The sequence below is a fragment of the Ciconia boyciana genome, chromosome 6, assembly GCF_034638445.1.
Source record: "Ciconia boyciana chromosome 6, ASM3463844v1, whole genome shotgun sequence".
Taxonomy (NCBI): Eukaryota; Metazoa; Chordata; class Aves; order Ciconiiformes; family Ciconiidae; genus Ciconia; species Ciconia boyciana.
This window is the reverse complement of record NC_132939.1, coordinates 52,402,622-52,427,690: the sequence shown is the minus strand read 5'-3', so window position 1 is coordinate 52,427,690 and position 25,069 is coordinate 52,402,622. Positions and strand designations below refer to the sequence as shown.

Sequence of the window (25,069 nt, the reverse complement as noted above, 5' to 3'; positions counted from 1 at the left end):
ATAAATAGCGGGTAAAATCACATCACTGACCGTCTGTCTCTAAAATGGGCTGAAGATCAGAAAGTGGACACTTTCTCCTGGCAGAAACAATAGATGCACTCAACTTTTGTATTTGAGTGAAGTAAATGCTGTGATTGTCTTGTAACTGGTTACCCTGAAACTAGACTTCTGTTGGTGGTGCTGTTCTCCCTATTTTGCGTGTGATTTAACTTTAAATGCTGTGGAATAGGAGCTCAAGTAACTCTAGAGGAAGAGTCATACATTACCCTAAACTAGCACCTTTTCATTTTAGATTACCTAACTTTCTTTCCTCTGGAGCTTTCCTTTTTTAAACGTTTGATTCTCTTTATTTTTTTTTTTCTTTTTAATTTCTTTTAAAATGACATTTTAAAATGTCACTAGAATCCACTGTCCACATATTGGTGATCACACACTGTATGTTGGTATTTTTATAAATTAGTTGCTGTGAACGATTGTGTATGAGATTAAAAAACCTCTTCCTGAACTGGATCTTGTTTTGTGTAAACCAGAGTCTTAAATTCTTGTTTGGAAGTGAGACTATAATAACAAGTGCCACACCAGACTTTTATGATCCTGTCCCAGACCATAAGGAACCTTCACACAATACATTTAAAAAACCCCAAAATATTGTAGCTGGCGAGGCATGTGTTTAACATTGCTATTTGTGTTTTGTTCTATCCCTCTTCCTCTGTTTACAAGTTGACTATTTAGATTACAGCTTCCTTCCTATGAGGAACTTGTCTTCATGTCTATCTGTCAGATATCCGGCAGGCCGCTGAGCTGGTATGAACAATACCACGACGTGTTGCTTCTCCACGGGGAAGTGGCGGAGCACAATGCATGGCTGGTCACCTACGTCTCAAACTCTTGATTAGAGCCATGGTTACGTAGCTAGACAACAAGGTGTGGTGGGAGGCCTTGCCTATATGAATAACAAGGTGGGGTTTTATTCATTCCTGGAAAATCCCAGGTTACGAGAGAGAATTTCTTCCACCTCCTGGAGATGCTAATAACTGCAGGTAGCCAGCATTAAGGTGAATGAGATGAGAATCTCAAATGTAAAATGCACCAAGGCAGGTCATTTAAGTCCCCTGCTGGGTTTTTCTTGTGTCCTGGCCAAGGGACGGGGCAGAGAGAGTCCTGAGCACAGAATTGGCACGTGGTCAGAGTTGCTGAATCAGGTGCTTGACAGCTAATTGTGGACTTGGAAAGCAGTAAACTTCAACTGCTGGCTTTGAAAATACCCTCGTGTGTGTGCACACGCACACTCAGGGTTGATGTGAGTACCTTGCAGCCAGCCTCTCTGCTGTTCGGAAGGACGATGTCCATCTAAAGGGTTCTCCAGTTTTGGGCTGGGGCTTGGGGCAGGGGAAGGGGGGGACCCTCCTCTATAAGGAATCATTTTATGATGCTGCTTCTTCTTTGCAGCCAGATTCTGCAAACTGCAGGTCTGGAGTCTGCCTGTCTTACTGGTTTTATGTGGAAAAAAAAGCGTTTAGCAAATGGCATGTTATAAAATGCTAACAAGATAGGCTCTGAAACATGTACAGTACGGGGGGAAGGAGTTAATCAGTGCTGGGAATTGCAGGCATTTGCCAGTTGATGTGCGTTGACACATTGTGAAAAGCTAGAAGCTTTTCCTCTCATAGTTGTGCTTTCCAGTGTTTGTGTAGCCTTTCAGTAATCGTTTTTCTAAAAAAAGTTCTGCTGAACACTTAATTCTTTTTTGAATTCCCTCTGTGTAGTAGTTTCCTCAATCTTGGGTTCCACTAATTTATATTCATGGGGCTAAATATGTATTTAATAGTATGCAGCTTTTTCTGCCTGCATATGAATGCTTGCATTTCCTGATGCGAGATCCTTGTAACAGAGGAAAAAAAAAAAAAAGACTTATGGGCTGCATCACTTGAGTTTTCGACTTGCCCTGTCCTGGTGTTTTTGGGTCTGGTGTGGAATGCCGGGAAAAGACATTTTTCTCCTTGGATTTGTTTATGCACTGCTGCTATTGCACTTCAGCTGCAGTGCCATCAGGCTTACCTGGCAAGCCGACAGAGTGACTATTCATGTAACTTTGCGATGAGGCTGATCTCCTGGATCGAGAGAGAGAGCCAGGCTGAAGAAGGGAAAATGCTGAGCCCTTGATTGTACAAACCTCTTTGTATTGAGCTCAGCAGTTTAAGAATAGTTGGCCAGAGTATGGAGTATCACATGATGGGGAGCAGATGAGGAGTTCCCTGGCTTTGTTTATACTGCCAGACCTGTGAATTCAGTCATTCAGATTAATCCTATTGTGAACGTACAGATCTAAATGTCCTCCAGTGTGTGTCCCATTTAGTACAGCCCGCTAGCCCATGACTTCCCTGACTTCCCTACCATCTGGTCCTTGGCTATAGAGAGGAATTTTTCTTGTATATGTGTCTCCATAGCAACGAGTTTGCAGTTGATATGGAAAGTAAGCAGTTGCCCTAGCAACGGAGTTACTGATGTGACAGCTTCTCTGCTTGCAGGGAAAGGGCTAAGCTAGTTCAGACGCATTATGTAGGTTTGCTGTAATTATAGCTGCGCCCACTAGTGCTGCTCTAGCTAAGGGTCTCTTGAAATATTTTGTTACAAGCCCTATTTTTTTTCCCCCTTTAAGATTTGTTTTATTCGTGTAGGGATTCCTGCTTTGAACAAAGGCTGGTAGGATTGTATTTTCAGGGCGTGCGATACGTCTGTGCCTTTTATGAACGCAAACTTTCTCGGTCATTATTATCAAATGAGTGGGTGAGGGGAAAGGATGTTTGACCTCATTGGCTTCTCTGCAATTTTTTGTCTCAGTGAACGGCCCACAGTTGTAGAAGCCGGGGCTTTCGTCCTGTGCTCCTTTCCGGTATTCTGCCATCTTTTCCCTGGTCTGTGCTGCTTCGGGCATCCATCCTATCAAGAGGGTTCCTCTTTGTGTCTGCTTTGCGTTGTCTGAGATAGGGAAACGCACACATGCTCCTGGCTGTGTGCGTGCTGAAGAAATTCAAGTCTCTTAAAGGTTTGTTTGGCACTGGTGCTGAGGGACGTCTTAATAAAAATGTAATGAGGGTAAGGGATATGTTTATGGGGCCGGGAGAAGAAAATTCTCCTCGCTTGATGTGAAAGTTATTCTTAGAAGTACGTGGTCCATAACTGGGTCATGGAGATCCAGCCAGGCTCCTCCTCCGTCTGGAGCGGGCTCTGAGATCTGAGGACTCCTGAGTGGTCCTTGGGCTCTGTGAGAGCAAACGTCCAACTTGTCCTTGTCTAATGCACTGCCTCTCGTAAGCGTTCTGCCAGGGCACCTGACGAGAGCCGTGGGGGATCCCTTGGGCACAGGAGGCTTTTCAGGAGTCCCTCCTGCCAACGTCTTTCCTCTGATGTGATAACGTCTGGGCTTTTGACAGGTAAAACCCTGCAGAAGGATAAGCACTAGCTGGAGTGAGAGGAAAAGGATTCTGCTTGTTCTTCGCTAGAATCTCCTAATCCAATCTGCATATACACAAAGGCGAGGGACCAGGGACCCTGTCCTCCCTCTTAGTTATTGTTCGAGAAGATCTCCTGTGAAAGCTCGGTGGCACGCTGGGGATAGAAATGATCTCCTCTGTTTTTAATATTGTTATCACCTAGACTGACCCAAATAACACAAGCGTCAGAATTTCACTGTGTTTATAATATCTGGTGGAGCTAAAGTGTAAAACAAACAAACAAAACCCAACACAAAACAAAAACCAAAAAAATGCCCAAACAAACAACAAAACAACCCCTCAGATTCATGTTAATGACTTCAGATGATGTTGACTCCATTAATAAAATAATGTCTTAATAAGCTGGTCCAACTGTTAATTTCCCAAATTGTTAAAAGGAGATGTTTTTGTTTTAAGCTCTAATTCCTCTAGTTTAACTTGAAATCCATTTTCTTATACCCCAGTCTGTCATACTAAAAAGCTCTGTAGTATCACAGATTTTCTCCTCAAATTGGTATTTAGAGAAATGAGGGTCATCTCATTACAGACCATAAAAGTCTCTAGAAACATATTGTGATATGGGGTTTCCAGATACCAGACGATTCATGGAGAGCTTTTCTTGAACCCTTTCAGTTTTGTCTTTGAAGTGCAAGCCCAAGAAATTATACAGAATATTTAAATAATAGATTTCCTGAAGCTGCGCGTGGAAATAACACACTTCCATTTCACTGGCTTCCAGCTGGTTGACTTTACCTCAGAGCTTACTCTTTGCAGTGGAGTCTGCCTGTATTAACTGGTTTAGAGCTGTACAAAGCATAATCAGTTCTTTTTCAAGTAATGATGGAGAGTTGGCAATATCCGGAAAGTCCTCTGAACTTTATGTCTAATGTATTTACGTTATCTTGCTCTTGGTTAAGATAGCCCGTGGGCAGGCATCCTGCTGAATAACTGGGGTGTTAGTTGCACATTGACAGGCTATTGACCTACCAGAGGGGATTGGCTACTTAAGTTAAATAAACTGGAGTAACTGGCCGTGTCTGTGCTCCTAACCCTCAGCAAAGACAATATGAAGCGTGTTAAGCAGCACTGAAAAAGCCCAGACAGGAAAGCAGGAGCGAGCCGGTCTTCACCCGTTGGGCTTGGGCTGTGGTGGGGTTGTTGAGTCTGTTTTTCAGCCATGGTCTCACCTCCCTTGCTCCTGCCTGCTTGCTCCAATGCCTTTCTGGCACGTGAACTTCTGTGTTTCTGCGACAAACCACGGATCTGGTCAGAGATCTGATCCGGCTGGATTTTTACCTTTCCGTCTTTTTTTTCATTCTTGAGTTGCTTTTCAGCTTAATTCGCCAATTCAGGTCACAGTGCAGTACAACAAACAGTTGTGCCAACACGACGGAGGGAGTAGCGATGGTGGGGAGGCTAGGGAATACCTCCGGTTGGGATTGCTGAGGAGGCAAGCCATTCCTGACAGAAAAAAGGTCTGATGCAGGGAGAGTTGGTGCACGACTGCTTGGTGGGGTAGTGGATGTGGTCCCTACCACGAGGTAAAGGCTAGAGTGAAAGGAGGAAAGAAGTTTAAATACAATGGGAGGCTTTCTTATGCTGGAGACGTTTCTTTTGGTTTTCCCCTAGGAGGAGGACTGTGCTATTTGTTGTTCAAGTGGCTTGTGTTGGTGGCTCTTTTGTGGTGTTTTACAGCTGATTGAAAGTGATCGAAGTCTGGGCTGCCACCATCAGGCATGGTCCCTGCCCAACCTGGCTGCCCGTTGCCTTTGCTGGCAGATTGAACCGATCCAGGGCTGTATTGCCAGCCCCTCTCGAGCTCATACTGGCACGTGTCACCACGCAATGAGCGGGCTGAAAACTATTTTTGTTTGGGTTATTTTTCAGTGGGCGAATTTAGTTGGATTCATTTTCAGCTCCCTGCTTAGCTCATGGTCACTGTGGTCAGAGGAGCACCAGTATCAGGCCGTGGGCTCAGCTCTGTTTCATCTGGCACGTAACTGTGCCCGCAGCTTTTGGCCAGCTCAGAGCTGACCCAGCAGCAGTAGGAGAAGACGGGGAAGGGAAGGGGTGGGGGATGCTCTTACCTTCAAGGGCACAGGCTGTGCTTAAGTCACTGGGCCTGCTTGTATGTTCAGTCAGATACATGCTTGGTGCTGGATTGGGCCCGTATGACATGGATGAAATGGTCCTAAGAAAACTGTGCGAGGGTGTGTGTGCATACATGCATATATGTTTTCTCAGCTTCGCAAGGTTTATTTCTTTCTGTTGTCCAAAGGTTTTAATATTAGCAGTAGAGCTGGCTCTTGAGTGGAGCTGTGCTGTGGATCCTCTGAAAAGCTATTATGGAAGAGGGAAGGATGTCCATAAAATCAATTGTCAGGCTTTTCTGTGCAGCTGGCTCTATGTCCCCATCACCACCGAGGTTTCTTCCTAATTCTCGGAGAGCTAACGAACCGCCGTTGTCACTGCCAGCAAATGAAGCACGGATCCTGGGGCCGCGAGCTGATTTGAGCACAGGAGGCCTCACTGACGATGGGGCTGGAGTACGTACGTACACAGGAGTACTTTACCTGTCCATTAACGAACACTGGCCCACAGGGGATCACCATGAAACTCCCATGGCGGTGGGGAAGATGTGCCCCTGAGCACCAGGCCCACGATGGCGGCTGTGCTACCTCCGGTTGTGCCTGAACATCAGAGATGAACTGGGCTTGCTGGTCTGGCCAACCGTGCACTCTTCTGCCTTGCACTTCAGTTCTTTAACAAAACATCAAAGAATCCATTTTAATTACAAAATATGTGTCCCTTAGACTTCCTCCTTACTTTCCTAAAAAGGAAGTTAAGTATTTAACGCTAGCTGAAAGAGCACAGTAAATTGTGCTGCGTGGCTTCTCTTCCTGGGTGAAGACCTCATGAAAAAGCATTTAAAAGACTTGATCGTAATTGAGTAGTTGAAAATACTCTTCAGGCAGCCTGAAGTAGCCTTTGAATTGCTGCAGAAGCTTCCTTTCCTTGCTCTGGTTTCAGGCAGGTGCTGCATCCCACTCGCTGACCCAGGCAGCTGAAACCCTGGCTCATTCCTGTGGCAGCTCCGCATTCCTGGTAAAGTCATTGGAACGACTGGCCCAGTGGGGTCTGAGAGGCAGTCTCCAGGCTGCTCATACCTGCTCCTTCTGCGTTATTTTCAGCTAATTGCTGTATCTTCATCATAAATCTGGTTAAATGATTGGTCCAGGGTAACACAAGCTGGAATCCTATGAAAAAGGGACCCAGCGTGACTCAATTTTTAATTTAGTTTGTTGGTATTTGTATATTGGTCAGTGGTGGCTTACCGTATAAAAGTAGTTGACTTCTGTCGTTTCAAGGCCAGGCAGACCATTGCTAGATGAGGTCATGGTGCAAGCATGGTATGTAGCTATAACAAAGCAATATGTTATGATGCAGTTAATCTTGTGAACACAGATTTGCTTAAAAAAACCCCACATGGCTGCCTCTGGTTAAGTTTTGCTCAGTAAGCATCTAGGGAAAGACTACGTATTTTTTTAAGCTAATACGTATTTTTAAGCTATACGTATTTTTTAAGCTAATAAGATTTCTCTCTCTAAGTATTTGCTTTTATCTTTTGATTCATAACCTGGTATTTTGAACCAGTATAAGTCAAGTCTCTTGTCTTCTAGGTAAAGGAAGATATTGAAGAAAGTTTGCTTTAATGAGACGCATATGAATCTTGCTGGTTTTCTGGTACTTCTGGTTTAAGTCAGTTTGTTATTAAGTAGTTAAGAACAACGAGATTTCGCTTTCTTCAGTAGTGGCAACTGGCTTGTCATGATTCGGTATTTAAGTTTTGGTCTCAAGGAAAAAACTGTTTAATTTTGCTTCCTAACGTCTGTCATTCGATCTAACTCCCAGTTAGTTTCAGTTCCTCTCCCAACCATTCCCCCCCTGCCCCGGTGTCTCGGAGCTGGCCACAAGCAGGGTACCCGCTCAGCTCCAGAGCCAGGAAATTGTTACAGGTGGGCTGGGGGAGAGAGGAGGTGCCAAAATTGATTGTCTGGCAGTGGTTAATTGACAAGCAGCAGAGAATCGCAGGCAGTCCATTCAGGTGTGCTTATGAGTCCCTGTCCTTGACGCTTGCGCTCTGATGTCTTTAAAGGTAAAATGGATCCCGTACGTCTGCTTGAATGCTTATATCAGTCTTGTATCTTAGTTTTTCTGACTTAATTCCTGTGTGTGTTTTCTCTGGTTTGGAAGAATTCAGGCACAGTGGTAGTGCCGTATGTTTTCTTTAATTGTGGAGACAAGGTGACTCTTCTGAAGGAGCAGAAATGTTGTTGCTGTGGGACAGTGGCCCTGTGGATGGCTGCTGGGACACTCACTGGTCAGCAGAGCCTGGCTGGCCTGGGACTAACTGGCCTCGTAGATGAGGGCAAGGAACACCTTCCTCAGCTGTGCTGCTTGTAGTGAGACCTTCCTGAGATGTTTTCCCTTTGAGCAGAATTAGTGTCCAGGACTGAAGTTCACAGCGATTCTCACCTTTAATTACACAAGGGAGTGCAGAGTGCCTTGGCTCTGCCATACTATCATGTCCATGATTCCTCTTAGCCTGCCTTCAGATCTTACTGATCAAGTGCCTGGAGCTGCTGCGATGCCTGGTAGTTGAGATACTGCACCCACGCTGTGCTCATCATCACTGCCGTGTCCGGTCATTTAGTGCAGATTATTGCAATGGCAATAAAACTGTGGGTATCTTTTCTGGAGAGTAAGCACATTTATAACAGTCTGGATGCTGACAAGTTTTATATACTTACTGGCAACTCAAAGTCCTAAATTTCTTAGAGCTGTAAGTGGTGTCAGACTCATCAGTGGTAGAGGTCACGTAAGATAAGCCACAGTAGGGAGGAAGAAGGGGAGTGACCTTCCTACTTTGGCATAATTTCTTTTTCCTCCTGAATTTTTGGTAGGTCACTATTGGCCCTTCTTAGGCTGGAAGGTTACTTGTTTTCTTCTGTTCTCCCACCAATTTGGACTCCTGACTTCAGAGGAGATGCTTTTGATTTGAGTAAATAACAGCAGAATTGGGACTGAGAGATGTGGAAAGTAGCAGTTGTGGCCATAAATGATGTCTCTGGATTTTACTCAGTTATCCATAATAGTAATTTTGGAGACAGTACATTTTAATTTGTTAGTTATGTTCTTCAAATTCCGTTCTGGCTGTTAAGGAAACTTTGTCCTGGGAACTGATGCAGGAATTTGTGCGAGGACTCATTCCAAGGATCTTAAAGGTGAGTGGGTTTTTCCTTGCTACAGTAGAAAAGAAACCAAATTGCTGCCCTCAGCCAGTGACTTAAGATACCAAAACACTATCTATGGCACGCTGAATTGCTATATTTCGTTGTAGCAGTGAGCAGTAGCAGTTTACCACTAGCTGAGTACTATCAGGATTTTGAAACGCTGGTGTAACTTGCTGAAAGATGACTGTTGGTAAGCAGAGGAATGAACGGGCTTCTGTATGGGGAATGGCATGGAAATGTGTCTGTGGCAGTACATGGAGCAGAAACTTATTGATGGGATTTTGCATAAGAGAATCTAGTTGAATGCTGAATTCACACTCATTCAAGCTATGAGCAGAAAAATAGGCTCTGCTCCAGAGCTATATTTATGAGATCCCATGGCTGCCTACTGTGGGAGGGTACTCATTGAGATGAGGCAACTATTGTAAATGTTTTTCTGAGTTTACAGTTGAAAAAAAATGCCTATGGTGCAACTTGCAGGGCCTGCGGAGGTTAATGCAAGACTAGGGTTAGGTACTCGGATACCTTATCTCAAGCTTTCATTTACGTATTTTTATCTCTTTTCCTCACCCTTTAGGGTGGAGAGTGGGAACACATGTCTCCTTAGGTTATGTGTGTTCAGTAAAAACAGGGAAATCGTTCATGAAATGCTCTGGTTTTAGATTAGGGGAAGGGGGGTTAACGTTAACATCACTGTTAAGGTTAAGTGATACAGAACGTAATAAACGTAGCGGTTTTGCAATTAGATCTGTTTAAATTGTTGGGAAGAACTAAATCAGTTCTTGCATGGTTCATCTTTAGGAATAAATTCTTTGCCATGCAGGAAAAGCTGTATTTGCAAGATTCTCCTTAGTACCACTGCCTTGCACTGGCTGTCTGCGTGCAGCCTTCTCCAGCCCTAGAAAAACACAGAAGCACTGCACTTCCAGAGATCCTCACTGCTCCTGGAAGCACTTTGAAGGCTTTTGGAGAGGAACGTTTGACGTCTTTAAGAACTGCATGCTGCTAGCTCAGATAGAGCTACAATTACACTTAGACTTTGAGAGAAAATGGTACACAGCTCCTGGGTCAAAAGGTATTTAGTTCTGCAGGAATCCCCTTCAGAGATTATTTATAAATTTAACTGGAAATAATGATACGATTCTTACATAATTCCACCCTTCCTGAAGTACTTTAGGACTAAGGAGTTGTAGATGAATAGTGTAAGTGGTTTGTTGGCTTGCCAGCATAGCTAAGGTAAGAAGAAACGCATGGTGTGCATGGGAGATGCAGGTTTTCAGTCTTTAGTTGGGAGAGATGGGAAGTTGGTGAGTCAGGATGTGGCTGAGGTGGCTGGGAATCAGACAAATGCTGGTGCTTTTAGTGTTGCATGGTGTGTTTTGAAACAGTCAGATGAACTTGTCCAAAATATTTTTTTCCTGTTTTGGCAATTAACACAATGCATTTATTGTTACATAATTACCTGTTGCACTAACTTATTTGGATTTTCTCTCTCTTACCCCCCTTCTCTAAAGATGAATGTTTTCCTCCTCAATGCTCAGGGTTAAATATACAAACCTTGCTGTTGTAAAAGAGGGTAGATTTGTTTTTTACAATTTTATATCAAGTTCTAATACTTTCTAGACTTTTGGCTGCATGGCACAGGAGGAAAGAAGCTGTCATAGAGACAAATTGCACAGAAGACTCAGTATGGTGCTAGCTCCCAGCTATTGAGACAAATGGGATTTTATTGTTCAGGCTGTACCTCCTTTTCTGCTTAAATTAATTTATTTTTGTACCTCTCTATCTGTGTGTGTGTGTATACAAATATATTTTATATATAAAAAGCATTACATAGTCATATTGGTTTTTTAGATCATCCAAACACTTTTAAGGTAACATGGGAGCAAAAAGTAGTATGGATTTGGGTTGTCACACAAGGTTTTCTGTCTGCTTGCATCTCTGCTTAGGAAAACAAGATGCTGTCATAGTGGTACGTCTCTGCAAAATTTCCCTAGGACAGACGTGTTCTGTTGCCACAACTGTTTACCAATTAGTCTAAACAGATCACTCTAAATCAAGAGTCTAACTAACCTTAACAGTCTCTCTTGTTTTTTCCAAAACAAACCAGTGCTTAAAATTTAGTAAAACACCTCCACTGTGACTAATTTTTTGTTCTTTCAGGTTTTGCTAAAACACCTGTAAGACATCAGTGCCTTTTGGGCAACGCTGCTTTTGTTCAGAGGAATAAAGTTCCCTGTCCTTGGCTTAGCAAGTCTGCTTTGATGTGTCATTTGCTGTTGGCTTTTAGAGCTGAGTAATTTTGAATTTGGAAAAGCAGAAATGTAGTTATGACCCTTTCCATTAAGAGACAAGCTTTTCTGTCATTCTTGTTTGAGAAGAAATATAAAATTTTCATTTAGAAAGCTTTGATTTTAATTTGTAGTATTGAAATTGTAGGAAAGATCTTGCTTCCTCATCCTGTTTTTCTGCTGAGTAGGAAAAAAATAGGAAAATATGTGTGTGTGTGTCCCCAGCTAAAATACTTGCATTATTTTAGTTTCAAAGTAAACATGCTTATAATCTAATCACTTTTGCTAATTACCATCTGCTCCTTCACCAGCACTTGAGTCCCACTCACCCTCCAGTGTCTAGTATGCCAAAAATGCATTTGCCTGGGTTTGAGCTGACGGGACAAGAGTCCATGTCTTAATTATAGTAGAATTATCCACTTGTGTGCCACATCAACTTCGATTTATTTCCCTCGCAATTTATAAAACAGGGTTCACAAACTTGTTGTTGGATTTGCACTCTGAATCTTTAATTTAGACATGCATTAAAAAGGGAAAGAATTTGCTTCATCAGTAAACTCTTCTTTTTTTCCTGTTTTGACTCTCTGTCGATTCCTGTTGTTTGGCATCAGGCTAAACAATAAAATGGTTCCAGAGCTGGTTTAAATGGCTTTTCAATCCGTGCCACGTGTAGCCTCAGCATTCTCACACTCTGTATAGAGACATGCTTTTGTTTGGAAAGGGAGGGAATTCTGTAATTGCCCAAATAAATTCTTTGTTTGTGTTGCGTGGCTTTTAAGTTAGACCAAGTAATGTTAGCCTCTAGGGGTGAGTGTGTAATAATACAGATAGATATGGTACGGATGGTGTGGGGGGCTATTTATATAGGGAGTTGGGCCTTAGAAGTTATGAAATGGGCTTAAAAATCATGTTGTCATTTAAAATAATGGGGGAGGGGATGCGCGCCTTATTTTAGAGCCTTTAAGATCTTTTACAAGCTCTTTTACAGAAGTGAAGACAGCTGCAAACATTTTGGTTTCGTCATGTGTCCCTGTGTCCATCCTGTCCCTTCCCGCCCGTCATCCGTCCCCCCCCCCAGGATTTTGCACCATCTCCTGACTTTCTAATAGAAACACCTAGAATCCCAACATGCTAAAAATGCTATGAATCGGCAGTGTTAAAGCCAGATTCTGGAGGTCACGATAAAGCTGTAATCTGCCAAGTTTCTTTCAAACTCTTTTGGTGGTGGTGGGTTTAATATTGCCCTGGAGAGTCTTTTGCAAAGAAAACACAGCAATTAAGAAATCCTCTTCTGTACAGTGCAGATGTCAGCATTTGTGGCCACTGGGTGCGACTATGAAGAGAAGAAGGACCCTTTGGAGGGTGCTAGCCCTTTTCCACGGGCTGGCGCTTTGGAGCTGGTATATCTGGCTTCCTTTCGTGGGGCAAGCGATGGTGGATTTTCACACCACCAACATGCTCAAGGGCTGGTTACTGTTTTTCAGCAGGATTTGGTACATTATGCAGCTCTGAAAGGTAAGATCGCTGCTGTCAAATTTTTTCATCATTGGTAGGATGAATGGAGTCAATGATAAGGTGTCCCTTCCTTTTTGCTCAGTCTTTGGATAGGGCCTTCCGCATTGGACCTCATTTTCTACATGTTTTTCTCTGTAAGGGAGTTTGTATGTTGGTTTTGGTTGCTTTTCACATTCAGGTATTAGTTTCCAATTGCTATTTTTGTGTTTTTTCCCCTCGTGGTTCTCTTTTTTTTTTTTTTTCTTTTTCTTACTTGCATCATCTAGAAATGGAACTGTTCATAAACGCCTGTCTGAGGGATGCATGGCAGGGACGATTGCTTTAAATCATCATTGCACTGTGCTGAAAGTGCATTTGCATTTTGGAAAAGAAAAAAAGTTGCAACTTTTTTTGAAGCAAGTTTTTCATATGTAAACCATCTGCTATTTTTGGTGTGTCAAATATGAAGGCTTCCTGTGTGAAACTGATAGAGAAAAAGATCACAGGAGACCTGGAGCAGTGACTCAGGTCACAGCAGGTCTGTTTGCATGACACCTGTGTCATCAAAATAGCCTTGCTTTGGCATCCTTAAATGAGATTTTCTTTTCCTTTAGATGGTAGATCTGTTCAAAGGCATATTTGATCATGAATAATTTGGAGGAAAACAATTTTCCATCCTTCTGAGAATACCATACATCTTCTCCTTGTTACTTCTGAACTCTTCACAACATCAACGTCTGATGTTGGGCAAGTTGTCAATTTTCATTACTGGAGCCTGCTCAGAAATTGTTTCTTCCTGTTTCCTTCCACTTCAGACATGTTAAGTCAGATAAATTCATACACTGATGTTTAATCACTGACCACTAATCACCCTTGTGCAATATTGATCAGCAGCCTTTTTGTATACAATGATCAGAATGAGTAATAGCTTGCTAGTAAACACCGAGGAGTGGGAGGGTGAAGATGGTGAGTTAGCCCAATGTAGAAGTTGATACAGCTTTTCTAATTTCCAGAGGTTTCTAGACTCCATCAAACAGTGTCTTCTCTTTTTCCCCTCCCCTGCTCCAAACTCTGTTTTTCTTCTTGTTCTCACGTTCAAACCAAGCAGTAATCCTTCCTTTCTGTGGATGGCGTGTCTTTCGACAAGTGCCCCAGTCCCCCTTCTCAGGGCCATTGGTGCTGCTGAGGTTGTCCATGGCCTCATTTTCCCGAGGAGCCTGTCATTCCTCCTCCTCCTCCTCCTCCCGGCACGCACAGGCTTCCCGTGGGGCCCTGTTTCGTGGGGGCTGCCTGTGAACATCACGCTTGACAACAACTGCTTGTGAGATAGTTCAGTTAAAAAGAGACCAGGGAAAACCCAAGTAGGCAGGGCTGCGGTGCGTGGGTTGAAAGCTTCCCCCCCGCCTTCCTCCCACTCTTTCCTTACCGGGTAAAAGACCCGGGCTGTGCCTGGACTTGCTATTCTGAATAACCTCTTCTCTGAACACAGCGACTGATGCTCACATCCTGTTTGCTACCAGCTTAGCCGAAAGAGCGCCCTGAAGAGTGACATTTCTACTTCTGTTGGGTTTGTTTCAGTCAGTTTGCAGGCTGGCTGCTGCTGTCTCCGTCATGTGCCTTTCGATTCTCTTCTGTGAATTTGAGGAAACCCGCTTTTCCTTTGCTTTCTGTATGAAATAGCAAAATCAATGTGGGATTTGGAATAGCATCTGGAAAAATGAAGTGGACTTTAAACAGAGGAATAATCTATATTGAGTCAGGATCCTTAAGTATTTAGACTTCAATTAATGCTTTGCTAATGCAGAACTAGTCTGCCTGGGAAATAACATGAATAAACTTGTGAATCCTATTCTTGCCAAGCTGTAGGTTTTGATCAGGGACTTGCTAGCTTCCTTGGAAGAAATCTAGATTTAAATACTCTTTTTTTTTGCTTTAAATCCATGCACACCAGTGAGTCTATGTCTTATTTCGTTAATGTAATCACTTTGCCATGTTTAATAAACTATCTGCACACTTTGAAATCTGTTTTACTGGTGGAGGTGCTCAGGGAAGCTGAAATGCAGTATTAATTATCCATCCTAAAATACACCTGATTGAGTGGCTCATGCTGGAGGTGTTCCTCACACCAAGCTTTTTGTATCTGCTGCTTTTAGTGTTTTACCAGTTGCAAGCCATGTAGCCATGCTTGTAAAAATACAGTCACCTAAAAAACCCAAGGCAACAAAAAAATAAATTATAATTGTCAAATCTATTTTTGAGGTGCTGTGTGGAGAAAAAAAAATAGGGGGAGTCTTCTTACAGTTTTAATTAATCTGACTGTGAATAAAACTTTGAAGGCTAAGCAAAGCCTTCTTGCTGTTTTTACAAGCCTGTGCTTCTACAGTGGACTTAAAATAAAACCAGGAGGAAATGTAAGCACATCCGAATTAATTGCTCCCACAATGAGAAGTTCCCGTATTGCTCCTTTTAACTTACTCCACCTTGAGGATGACTTGGATGAGACCTGGCAATGTAGCTTTCTTTCCCCCCCTGCCACCACATCCTTCTGCGGAGGACAATATCTCACCTGCTTCCCCCTGCCCAACCTTTGCTGGTAGGATGCCTGTCCCCTTGGGCTGGGTGCAGGCTGTGCCGTACGCCTGTGGGGCGGGCAAGGGGACTGGGCTTGCTGCCTGTTGTGCCCAGGGTGGGAGGACATGCTGCGCTTAACCCACATGGTATGGTGTCTCCTGTTTGCGCTTGCGGTAACGCTGTAGCCCTGGCTGTCTCCTGCTGCTGGTGGGCTGGGGCATCTCGCCAGCTGCAGTGGGAAGAGCCTTTATGCTCTTGTGTAGAGGTGGGCTGCAGGGCAGCTGCCGGAGGAGACCAGTGTTACAGCTAGGGTCGGGAGAGGGTGCTTTTTAGCAACCTGCAACGTGATAGTGGGTGGAGGCAGGCAGGCGGCTTAGCAATCCGCTCCCCATCTCTGCCTGGGTATGTAATTCCCTTACAGTGTTGAGGTCAGAGCCTCCTTGCGCTGGAAGGCTTATATGCAATCGAGGCAAAACACAACCCTCTCCTGGGAAGGGTTCTATGGCCAGCTCTCCAGAAGATGCGGGAAGAGGTTAGTGCTGAAGGTGGCGGTGCTCTTCCTCTGCAGCCGGGCCCAGCGGGGGCTTGCTGCTCCCTGTCTGGCCATGTGTAAGTCTCAGTGGTGTGGCTCTCAGGTGGGATGTCTTGCTTTTTTTGTATTACAATAAAAACAAGATGCCCAGTCCCACCAGGTGAGCAAAGCCCTTCCCGCAGGTGCTGCCATTTTAGTCCCACCAGGGTGCCTGGTGTCTAAGAGAGAGTGCGCTTGCTGGAGCGCTGGGTTGTGACCTCCCTGCAGGAGGCCACTTTGCTCCTGGAGCTAAACATGTCCTGCCCTGATTCTCCTTCATTGCAGAGCCGTTGATCTTACTAATTTAGGAGGCGTTTCTCCAGAGTCTTGTGACAGTACCCGGTGTTCAGGAGGAAGGAGGACTGGTGTAGGCTGCTTGCAAAGGTACCAAGTTGCGGTGAAGTCCCAGGTTTTTCGGAGTCCGTGAGGGTTGGGCTTGTGACGTTTGGGCTGTTGAGGCTCCTGAAGCCAGGCCCTGCCCTGGCGAGTTTGTGCTGATTTGCACTGTGTGAGCAAGGTGAAGGCTTCAAATGCAGTCAAGAAGTTGCTTCATTTTGGAGGATGTTTGCAGCATGGGAGGGTGTTTTGTTTTGCTTTCTGGGGTTTCATTCAGCCATGAGAAAGAGGAGAGGGAAAGAGAACTGATACTAAAAAATAAGTATCTCTGAACTTAGTGTAGAAACGGGACACAAGCAGAGTAGAGCATGTGTATGTAAGTGGCAGAAATAATTTGTGTGTTGATAGATGTGTGGTAACACTGAGGTCTCTGTTGCAGCAGGATGGTTTTTCTTCAGCTTGTGCCTGCTGCAGGTGATGGGGATCTGTTGAGGCTGCAGGCTGAGGGCTCAGGATGGAGCACAGCTTTGTTTCCCTAAAGAGCCCAGGGACACTTGGAAACCCCACATCCAGGCAGCCTCTCAAACCATTTATCAAAGTGCCTGTTTTTCCCCATCAATTCATCGCGCGAACCAAAATTAAATACTAAGCAAAGAAAACCCCTGTATTAAATAGAGAGTTATAGGGGAAAATGGTGCAAATCCATTAGCTTTTGTCAGGTCTTCCTTATTTCTATTTTTATTTGTCACTGCTAATGGATTTAGTGCAACCTACTCCCTCCCACCCGTCTCTACTAGCTGTTAACCCCTTCCCCTGGAAATTCACTCACTGGCTTATTTCATTATTAATACACTAGTAGGCAAAAAAATGACCTGCAAACCTCTAGCACAGATATAAGTGTTGAATAATTTTTTTAATATCTGTGGGGGTGAAGGGTTGTGTTTTAAAATTGTCACTAGGTTTTCATATACAATATAACTATACATTTGTAAGAAAAGGCAATTCGTATGTTTTTTTCCAGTTCTATAATCTAGATAACATGAAGAGTATCAGATGACCAGTGGGTATTTAAATGAGTGCCCCTCTGACATGAAATTAGCACATGCCACTAAATGGGCTGTTGGTCTGGAGTCTGGGACTTTTTTCTTTTGCCATTGACTTTATAGGTGACCTTGAGCACTTAACGTCTTTTTTTATTCTTTTGTTTTGTGTCTCCTCATTTTTCTTTTCAATGGAGTAGGGATAATTACACTTTGCATGTATACACAGGAATTCTATAGGCTGAAGCGGCATTATTAACGCTACTTGCTGCCTAATCTCCTTCAAGCATGCCATGTGGGGGCCCGTCATGCTGACAGGCTTGTCTTCCAGGCTCTCCTGCCTTCCCAGCCCAGTCTCCCTGCGTCTGTTTGATCTTGCACTTTGTTCCTCCCTAGCAGTGTCACAGCCTCTCTTCTTCAGCGCCCGGACTTCACCTAGCCTGGGGAGGCTTTGAGGAATGTCTGGGGTTGCTAGGCACTAGCGTGAAACAACATACTACTACTTTATATAGGAGTCAGGCATTGTTTAAGGGCAGTTAACTATACTGTTTTCTTCAGTTGCTTGCAGGATTTCCATATGGCAGCCTAATAGCTTTATAGGGTGGTTTGCATATAAACTCAACAAGGAGATATTTAACAGGCTAAACGTGACTCTCGGAGTTGGGTGACATAATGCAACACCTCCCGAGCCTGTTGGAGGAGTCATTTTATGATGAGAGCAGTGGGAAGCTAATGTGGTGTAGCAGATCCGCTGCAGGCAATAGTATTGTGTGAGCTTACCTGTACTAATGGACATACAGGTGCTGGTGTGCTGGAGGAGCAGTGGAGGAGCTAGAGGAAGAGCAGTGGACCAGCTGTGCCCATGGTGTCATCTGGCAGTGGGTCACTGTGACTGAAATAATGGTAGAGAATTGTTCCAGACGCGGTGTTGAAGTGCCCCTTGTGGGGTCAGGAGCGTGGACTCTGGGGACGTGCCTTGGGTTGGTAGTCTTTGGCGGCAGCTCAGACTTGCTGGCTATCTAGGTCATGCAGCAGAAGACATTTCTGACTTCTCTGTACTCATGAGGGGGAGTGCCCAGGTAAAAAATTGTTTAAAAGTCCATGAATGCCTTCATTTGCGTAAAACCTGAACTGTCCATGCAGTCCTGTGGGTAACATCTCACGCCGCCATTGCCGTGAGAAGTTACCCACTGTTTCTTTGATCTACTTGGGGCAGGTAGACAAGGCCATAGTACCAGTACCTGTGCCTGTGGCTCTACTTAATGGGGTGCTCTTTGAGGGTTTGTTGTTCTCTCTCATACCTTATGCACAGAAGTCTATTCTGGTCTAAAACAATTATTTTTTCAGATTCTGGTCCTGGCTGTAGTTACTCAAGCGGTTGTTGTAAATTCTGCGGTGACATCATGGATATTTCTATCATCCAATTATTTTTTTGAAATTTGCATTTCAAAAGCTGGTTCACTAAAGCTTGATCCTAGAGAAACGCTTCTGTGCTCACATGGCATACTTGGACACCTATAGAAGCTGTACAGCATTCCTGGTGATAAACTTGCTGGTGAATCCGTGTGAAGGGTTTGCTTCAAGGCTGCTGTTGCAGGGTAACTGGGCGCAAGGAGCTCGGGATAAATATTTCTTCAGAGTAAGAACCTTTGATACCCAGTAATCTCTCCACTATTACTTGCAATGAGGTCATTTGCTGTAACAATAGTAGGTTTCATCCATGCTGAGAGCAAACCCTTAGGTCAGTAGTGGTGAATACTGACACCAAAAGGTTCCTCATCACTGCAGAAAGTGTCATTAGTGCTATTCGCAGGTCCTGTGTTAACGCCTGCAACAATTTACACTGAGCTAGGCAGGGACTGATAAGTCACAGTGGTGTGATTTCAAGATTTGATAGCTTGGGACTGCAGATGCTAGTTGGAAATGCCCTTTTTTCAAGTAATAGGAAATTTCTGCTTTTTCTGCTTGTTTTTACAGTTCCTGAAGCACCCCTGTAACCAACATGGCATAGTTCTCAAAGGCGGTGTATATTTACACTGCTTCAGCCTGGGTGGCTGCCATATGCCTAATTCATATTGCTGACAGTTTGGGTTCAGGAGAGTCTAGCTGTGGACACTCATCCCCTCCTGGTCTGGTAGTGGAGAAGAAAAAGGATAGATCTACTCAGTGGGGAGTTGTTGGCTTGGTTTCAGTTTTGTTCGCTTGTTTAAAGTAGCAAGGTCCTTAACTCAAACAGTTGAGTTTAATAATTCTCAGCTTGCTGGCATAGCCTGGGTGCCTGTACAGAGCTGTGCGGTCACTCACGCACTCGTGGGTCTCTTGTTTCGGTTCCTCTCCTCCCAGCCTACCTGGCTTCCCCAGCCCCCATGCATCCGTGCCCAGCATCTCAGTGTCTCTGGTCTTGGCTGTGCAGCTCTCCTGGTCTTACCCTCAGGGCCATGTCTGCCAGCCTCGCTGCCAGCTCTCCCATGTATGCCTGCTCTCTGTCACACCATTTTTCCCGTTCCTCTTCCAAGCTGCTTTGTGTCCAGCCAGAGTCCTGGTTTTCCTTTCTCAGTGTGCTGTTCCAAGAGATGCATCGGGGTGTCACCACGGCTCCTGCTGCAGAAGGGGAGAGCTCCTGTTCCTCTCCCTGGCTCCCCACATCCATGCTGCTTTGCAGCAGCGCTGGGTGCTCATCAGACCCTTCATGTGAGCCAGCTTAATGAGTTTAAATGACAAAAAATGGTGCCAGCAAAATAGTTTTCTTCGACAAGAATGCCGAAATGGGCTTGTGGAAGAAGGGCTGGACAGAAGCAAGAGGGCAGGGAGAACAGTGCAGCAAGGACCAGGGAAGCAGCAGCGGCAGCTCAGACCCCTCCATCTACTACACCCCTTTTGGGGGTCTTCCCTTAGAGGTCTGTTCCCTTAGGGACCCTCTTGGTGGTGATGCTGCTGCGAGAGATGTGGGTGCCTGGAGCTGCTCCCCCCTGGTTTCAGCGCAGTCCTGTGCGGATTCAAAGCGAACATGTAACCGGAGCTTCAGAAGGTACGATTTTAAATTGCCAGCGTCCCTCTGACCCTTCATGTTTTGTGGCTCCTGTATCTGCTCTCTTCCCAAAGCTTTATTTTGGGCAGACTGTTTGTATGGCAATGAAAAGAACAACCCTGGAAAAAAGTTACGTTCCTAATGCATTTCAAGTCTGTGCTAAAATAACCAGGAAACAAAATTCCTCAAATAAACATTTGCTGGAATTTTTATATAGACGAGGTATGTATTTTTTCCCAGCCATTGGTCTTGGAAAGAGCTCAATGTACAATTATTTTTTATTGAGTTTTCGGCAGATGATAGGTGATATGTAAGGCCAGGCAGTTAGTTGTGAGGTATACAGAAGCAAAATCTTTATAATGAGGAGTTTTAATAGTGGATAATGCTGTTATCCCCGACTGTAACAACTGAAAGAACTGACAAGCAGCATTTTAATTATTTTATTTTTAAATTTCAAACTTTTTTCAGTTCTACTAAAAGATGACCAAACATTTTTGTTTGGATCCTAATAGGTTGTGTAGAGTAGGATTTTAAAACTTTCATATGCAGTCCAATGGGAGAAAAAAACAATTGGACGCTGAGTGTATCATGTACCTTTTGATGGCAATGCACTGGTTTTAATTGTTGGGGGGGGATCAGATTTGTATATTTGAGATAGGAGAAAGAGAAAATGAATTAATAAGTTGGGATTTAGTACACAATATCCCGATACAGTCTACATATGTATTAAGTGACAGAAAAAGGCATAAGAATTTCTTAATAGAAAAGTTAATAAGGAAGTTTTTTAAAGAAAAAGTATTCAGTCATAAACTTTTACGGGGTAACTTCTACGTGTTGCTTTCTCTCCCCATTAGTACCTCTGAAACAGCTTACCTGCAACTATAGTCTACTCTTGGACAAGGTGAAGGGGACTTGTAGTAACGCTCCCGCTTTCTTTAATAACCTTAAACACGGATGCAGAAGCAGTAACCTGTGATGGGCAGGAGTGAGGGAGGGAGGTGGCTGCGTGTCGGGAGGTCTGAAAGCGCTCCAATGCCGAGGTGATCGGGGGCTGTTATCCACTCCTCATTCACTTGTTGCCTGGGAGACAAATGTAATCCAGGGATTTTTTTTTTTTCCCCTTCCTTGCTGGTTTTTGATTGGAGCCACTATTGACTTTTGGCTTGGAGGAGGTAGTGAAGCAGCACGCCAAGTGTCATAAGATGGAAATTAATCACTAACCGGTGGGTCTGAGTTCCAATGATTTCCTTTCCCGTGATTGCTCTGTGTATGGGAAGACTCATGACACATCTAAACAGACAGTTAACGAAGCTCTTCACACCTCCGACAGTCAAGAAGGATTCTTAACCGGATGACACTTCAGTTTTCTTTTTATTTCTGCTCTCTTGTGTGATTGTGGAAAAACAAAAGTAACTATCTTAAAAAAGGAACTTTGCATGGTTGGAGAGCTTTGCCTTAAATTGCATTCGTTTTTGCTGCTAAATTATAAGTCAGCTCAGTTGCAGTGAAAATATAGCAAATCTGCCTTCCCAGTGTTTCTTTTAACAAGGAGTATAATTCTTCTCAATACTTTTTGTGTGAGAGTTTCTGTTTTTCAGTGAGATTATTTTTGGCTTTTGCAAGAATATGGGCAAGCCAAACAAATTTAGCTTAACAGTAATGAAAGGTTTTGAAGTTACTCTTCAGTAGTGACTTCATCTTGTAAGGCCCTCGACTTGAACTAACTCCAGTGGGTTTTGGGGGGTAATCTCTTCCAGGTAGATGAAAAGTCTGTCTTGGAAGTAAATGAAAAAACAGAGAAGTTTGGAAACAATATCTTGTGTTCCAGCAAGTACAAATAAGGTAGATGGTATTTAAGTGTATGGGGTTTTTTTAAGGTTATCCCATGCTGTAAGGAGTAAGGAATCCAGCAGAGGTTTTCTCCTGAAAAACGTTCCTAGTTTTGCACGTTGCTTGCTTAAAAGGAAATTTTATGTTCTTCTTGCTTTGGCTCTTGGATGGAGCATGGAAGTGGAATTTCAGAGGTTTGGATTCTATTTTTGACTCTGTCCTTTGCCTAAAAAGTCACTTATTAGGCTTAGCATGTCAAGTCTCTGGCTCATTGTCCCATGTTTAAAAGAGGGCTAAACATAACAGTCTCCTTTTTGCAAACTGGCTTGAGATGTGTGGTGCACAGCTTCCACCACTGACACCAGCAGTGGATCTTTTGGTCATCTGCTGTAGTGCCTTACCAAGACGAAAGCCCAAGAGTCTTGCTTGCTCTCTCTCTCTAGCCCCTTGAATCTTGGGCTTTTTGGCCATGCAAGGGCCCCACCTCGAGGCCATGCAAGGGCCTTCACCTCGAGAGCTGGAGGGTGTCTCCCCTTAGACTGTTCAGTGGCCTTCTGGTAGGGTGTCCTTGGGAAGCAAGGGGAGAGAAAGGCTTGAACCCTGCCATCCTGAAGAGGCTTGACCCCATGTCCCCGGTTCCACCAGAGCAGCGTGCTAAAGATGGTTCCTTCTTCATCCTCTCCAGCAGATGTGCTTGTTCCTGAAAAAAAAAAGCAGATGCGGCTCCTGCGGGTTGTGCTAGCCCCTCTCCTTTTCTTTCAAGCCAAGTCCCACGCGGTGCTGTGAACTTGCTCGATGCTCCCACACAGCCATCCAGTGACATTGGGGAATATTTTTCTTTTTCAGTTTTCTAATTTTTTGGGGGAGAATTTAGTGCAGATTTGCTGTCTGTAAGCTTGGAAGGAGGTCTGTAAACGCTTTGCAATGTTGCACTGTGTATCCTAAAGCCGCTTGTGAGGCGGAGGAACGCTTAGGAGTTGGTAGGGCTCCACAAAGATTGCAAATTTTCTAAAGGAAACAAGTGTCTGGTTTTGGTCTCCCTTGTGGCTTTAGAAAATAATATCCCACTTCTGGTGTGTTTTTTTGTGTGTTTGTGTGTTTGTTCTTCTACACATGAAGCTGAGAGCCTTGCTCCTCTGATAGAAGTTGGAGCTGAGAAAAGGGATGGTCCTGGGTTAGAAAGCAGCTAGAGGCGGTAGCACAGCCTCCCCAGCCTGTTCCAGAAGATGTCAACGTTTACCAAAAATCTTACCGTAATGCTTTGAAAGCCTGCCAGTGGAATTCAGTCAATAATTAGTATTGGTATTTGTTTTCACGTATGCTCAAGCAGACGAAGGCTGCTCCTGAGCTATCATTTTGTATGCTTTCATAGTGGAGCCGAGGGAAAGTTGTTTTTCTGTTTGTTTGAGAACTCACACAAAACAATTCAAAATACCTGCACCCTGACCTCTGATGGGATTGAGACAAGAACTGAAATTTCACTGCTCTTAACTGCAGAATAAATACTGAATTTTAGTGTAGTCTTTGCATTACAGATTGACTGCTTGAGTTGCTCTGTGTGTCCAGAAAGGGTAATTACAGTAACTGTTGTTTTAACGGATCACAATTTCACAATACCCTTAAATGGTTTAAACTCTGATTATACTGTGGGCTTTTTGTTGTTGTTGTTTTGGGGGTTTTGGATATTTTTTTCCCCCTTCGGGGAGAAAAGATGATTAATTTCCTCTTGTAGTATAATGGCACTGATGTCATGTGGTTGAAGGATTAAGTCCTTTTATTTTTAAAACAGTTGCTAGGGTGTTGAAACCCCTCCTTTTTAGCCCTGTTTCTTGTTAGTGTAACAGCAAAAGGAAAAGAAAATAACTTTCAAAAAGAATCTACTTGTCTTCAAAGTTTCCATTTAACGGTAACTGGAGCTTCTTATTTTTCCAGTATGGTGTGATGGGGAAATTGCCAGATAGTATTAAATCATATTAACTAGTAACAAGAGCCGGGGGGGACGGGACGGGACACACAAGCAACCAAACATTCGTTCTTACTTTTTTTCCCGCAGAAGTGTGATTTAAATCATACAGTTGCAATATGTTATTAATACAGCAATAATCTCTGGCAAGCAAACTATGTTCACTTCTGTCAGACAAAAAACCCAGACCCACTGCTTTTCCTAACAAATACTGCTAAATAAATAAGGCTATGCCATTAGATCAAATATTTGATTTTTTTTTTAATTCTTTTTTCTTTGCAGAGTATTGGAAAGGGGTCCTTGTGGTGTATAGACCCAGAATATAGACAAAATCTTATTCAGGCTTTGAAAAAGACACCCTATCACCCATATTCGCATGTGTTCAATACACCTCCCACATCTCCTCAGGCATATCAAAGGTAAGAACTAGATGCATTTTACAACTCTAAATGTTTTCATCCAGTGTTGCGTATGAATCTTGGGTAAGACGTTAAATGTAATTAAGTGATGCAGTTTGGAAACGTGCTAGCGAAGCCAGCCCAGGAGTGCTGCCAGCAGCCTGGCCTTGCTCAGTGTGTGTCCGGGACGCCTTACCTGCCTGTCCCCCTGCGTGGTGGCAGCGAGTCCCCCGAGCGGAGCTTGCAGTCCTGCTCCCGCCAGAGCCACAGAGCCTTTTGGCAAAAGAACGCCTGCAATTAAAATGCATATAAGCAAACGGAGAGCTCTGAAGTGTCCTCTTATCCCCGCTGCAGTAGGTGAAAGCACAGTACCCTCGCTCGGAGGAGACGGGCTCGTTTTTTTCCCCGAGCGTGCCACGGGGCCTGTGTTGCCTGCGCAACCGTCAGGTCTCCAGGCGAGCCCTGCGCCCAGGGGACTCCCAGGGCCTTTGTTGTAGCTACGCGCTCCCTGCGCAAGTGCCTGCCCGCGAGGTTATCCCAGAGGGGCGCGGGGCAGAGCGGTGGCCATTTCTCTGCCTTGGTTCAGTCAAATAGGCGTGGGGCGGGTTTTTTTCATTTGTTTTGTGTTTTGGTTTTGATCTGGCCGTTGCTTATGACTAATGTTAGCGAAGGAAGAGAGAACCTACGGCTGCCATCCGCCAAGCGGGGAAGCAAACACCGGGTTTGACACAACCGCTTTCTCCTCACTGCTAGTATGGA

General features: G+C 44.2%; 1 protein-coding gene across 5 annotated transcripts in view; it reads left to right on the top strand.

The window, feature by feature from the left end:
* Positions 1-25,069, top strand: part of FOXN3 (forkhead box N3) — a 214,338-nt gene that overhangs the window by 80,905 nt on the left and 108,364 nt on the right. For all 5 annotated transcript variants that reach the window (XM_072866187.1, XM_072866189.1, XM_072866186.1 and 2 more), the window contains exon 3: positions 24,195-24,331. In XM_072866187.1, the coding sequence (XP_072722288.1) occupies positions 24,195-24,331 (137 nt within the window). The remainder of the gene's footprint in view (positions 1-24,194; positions 24,332-25,069) is intronic.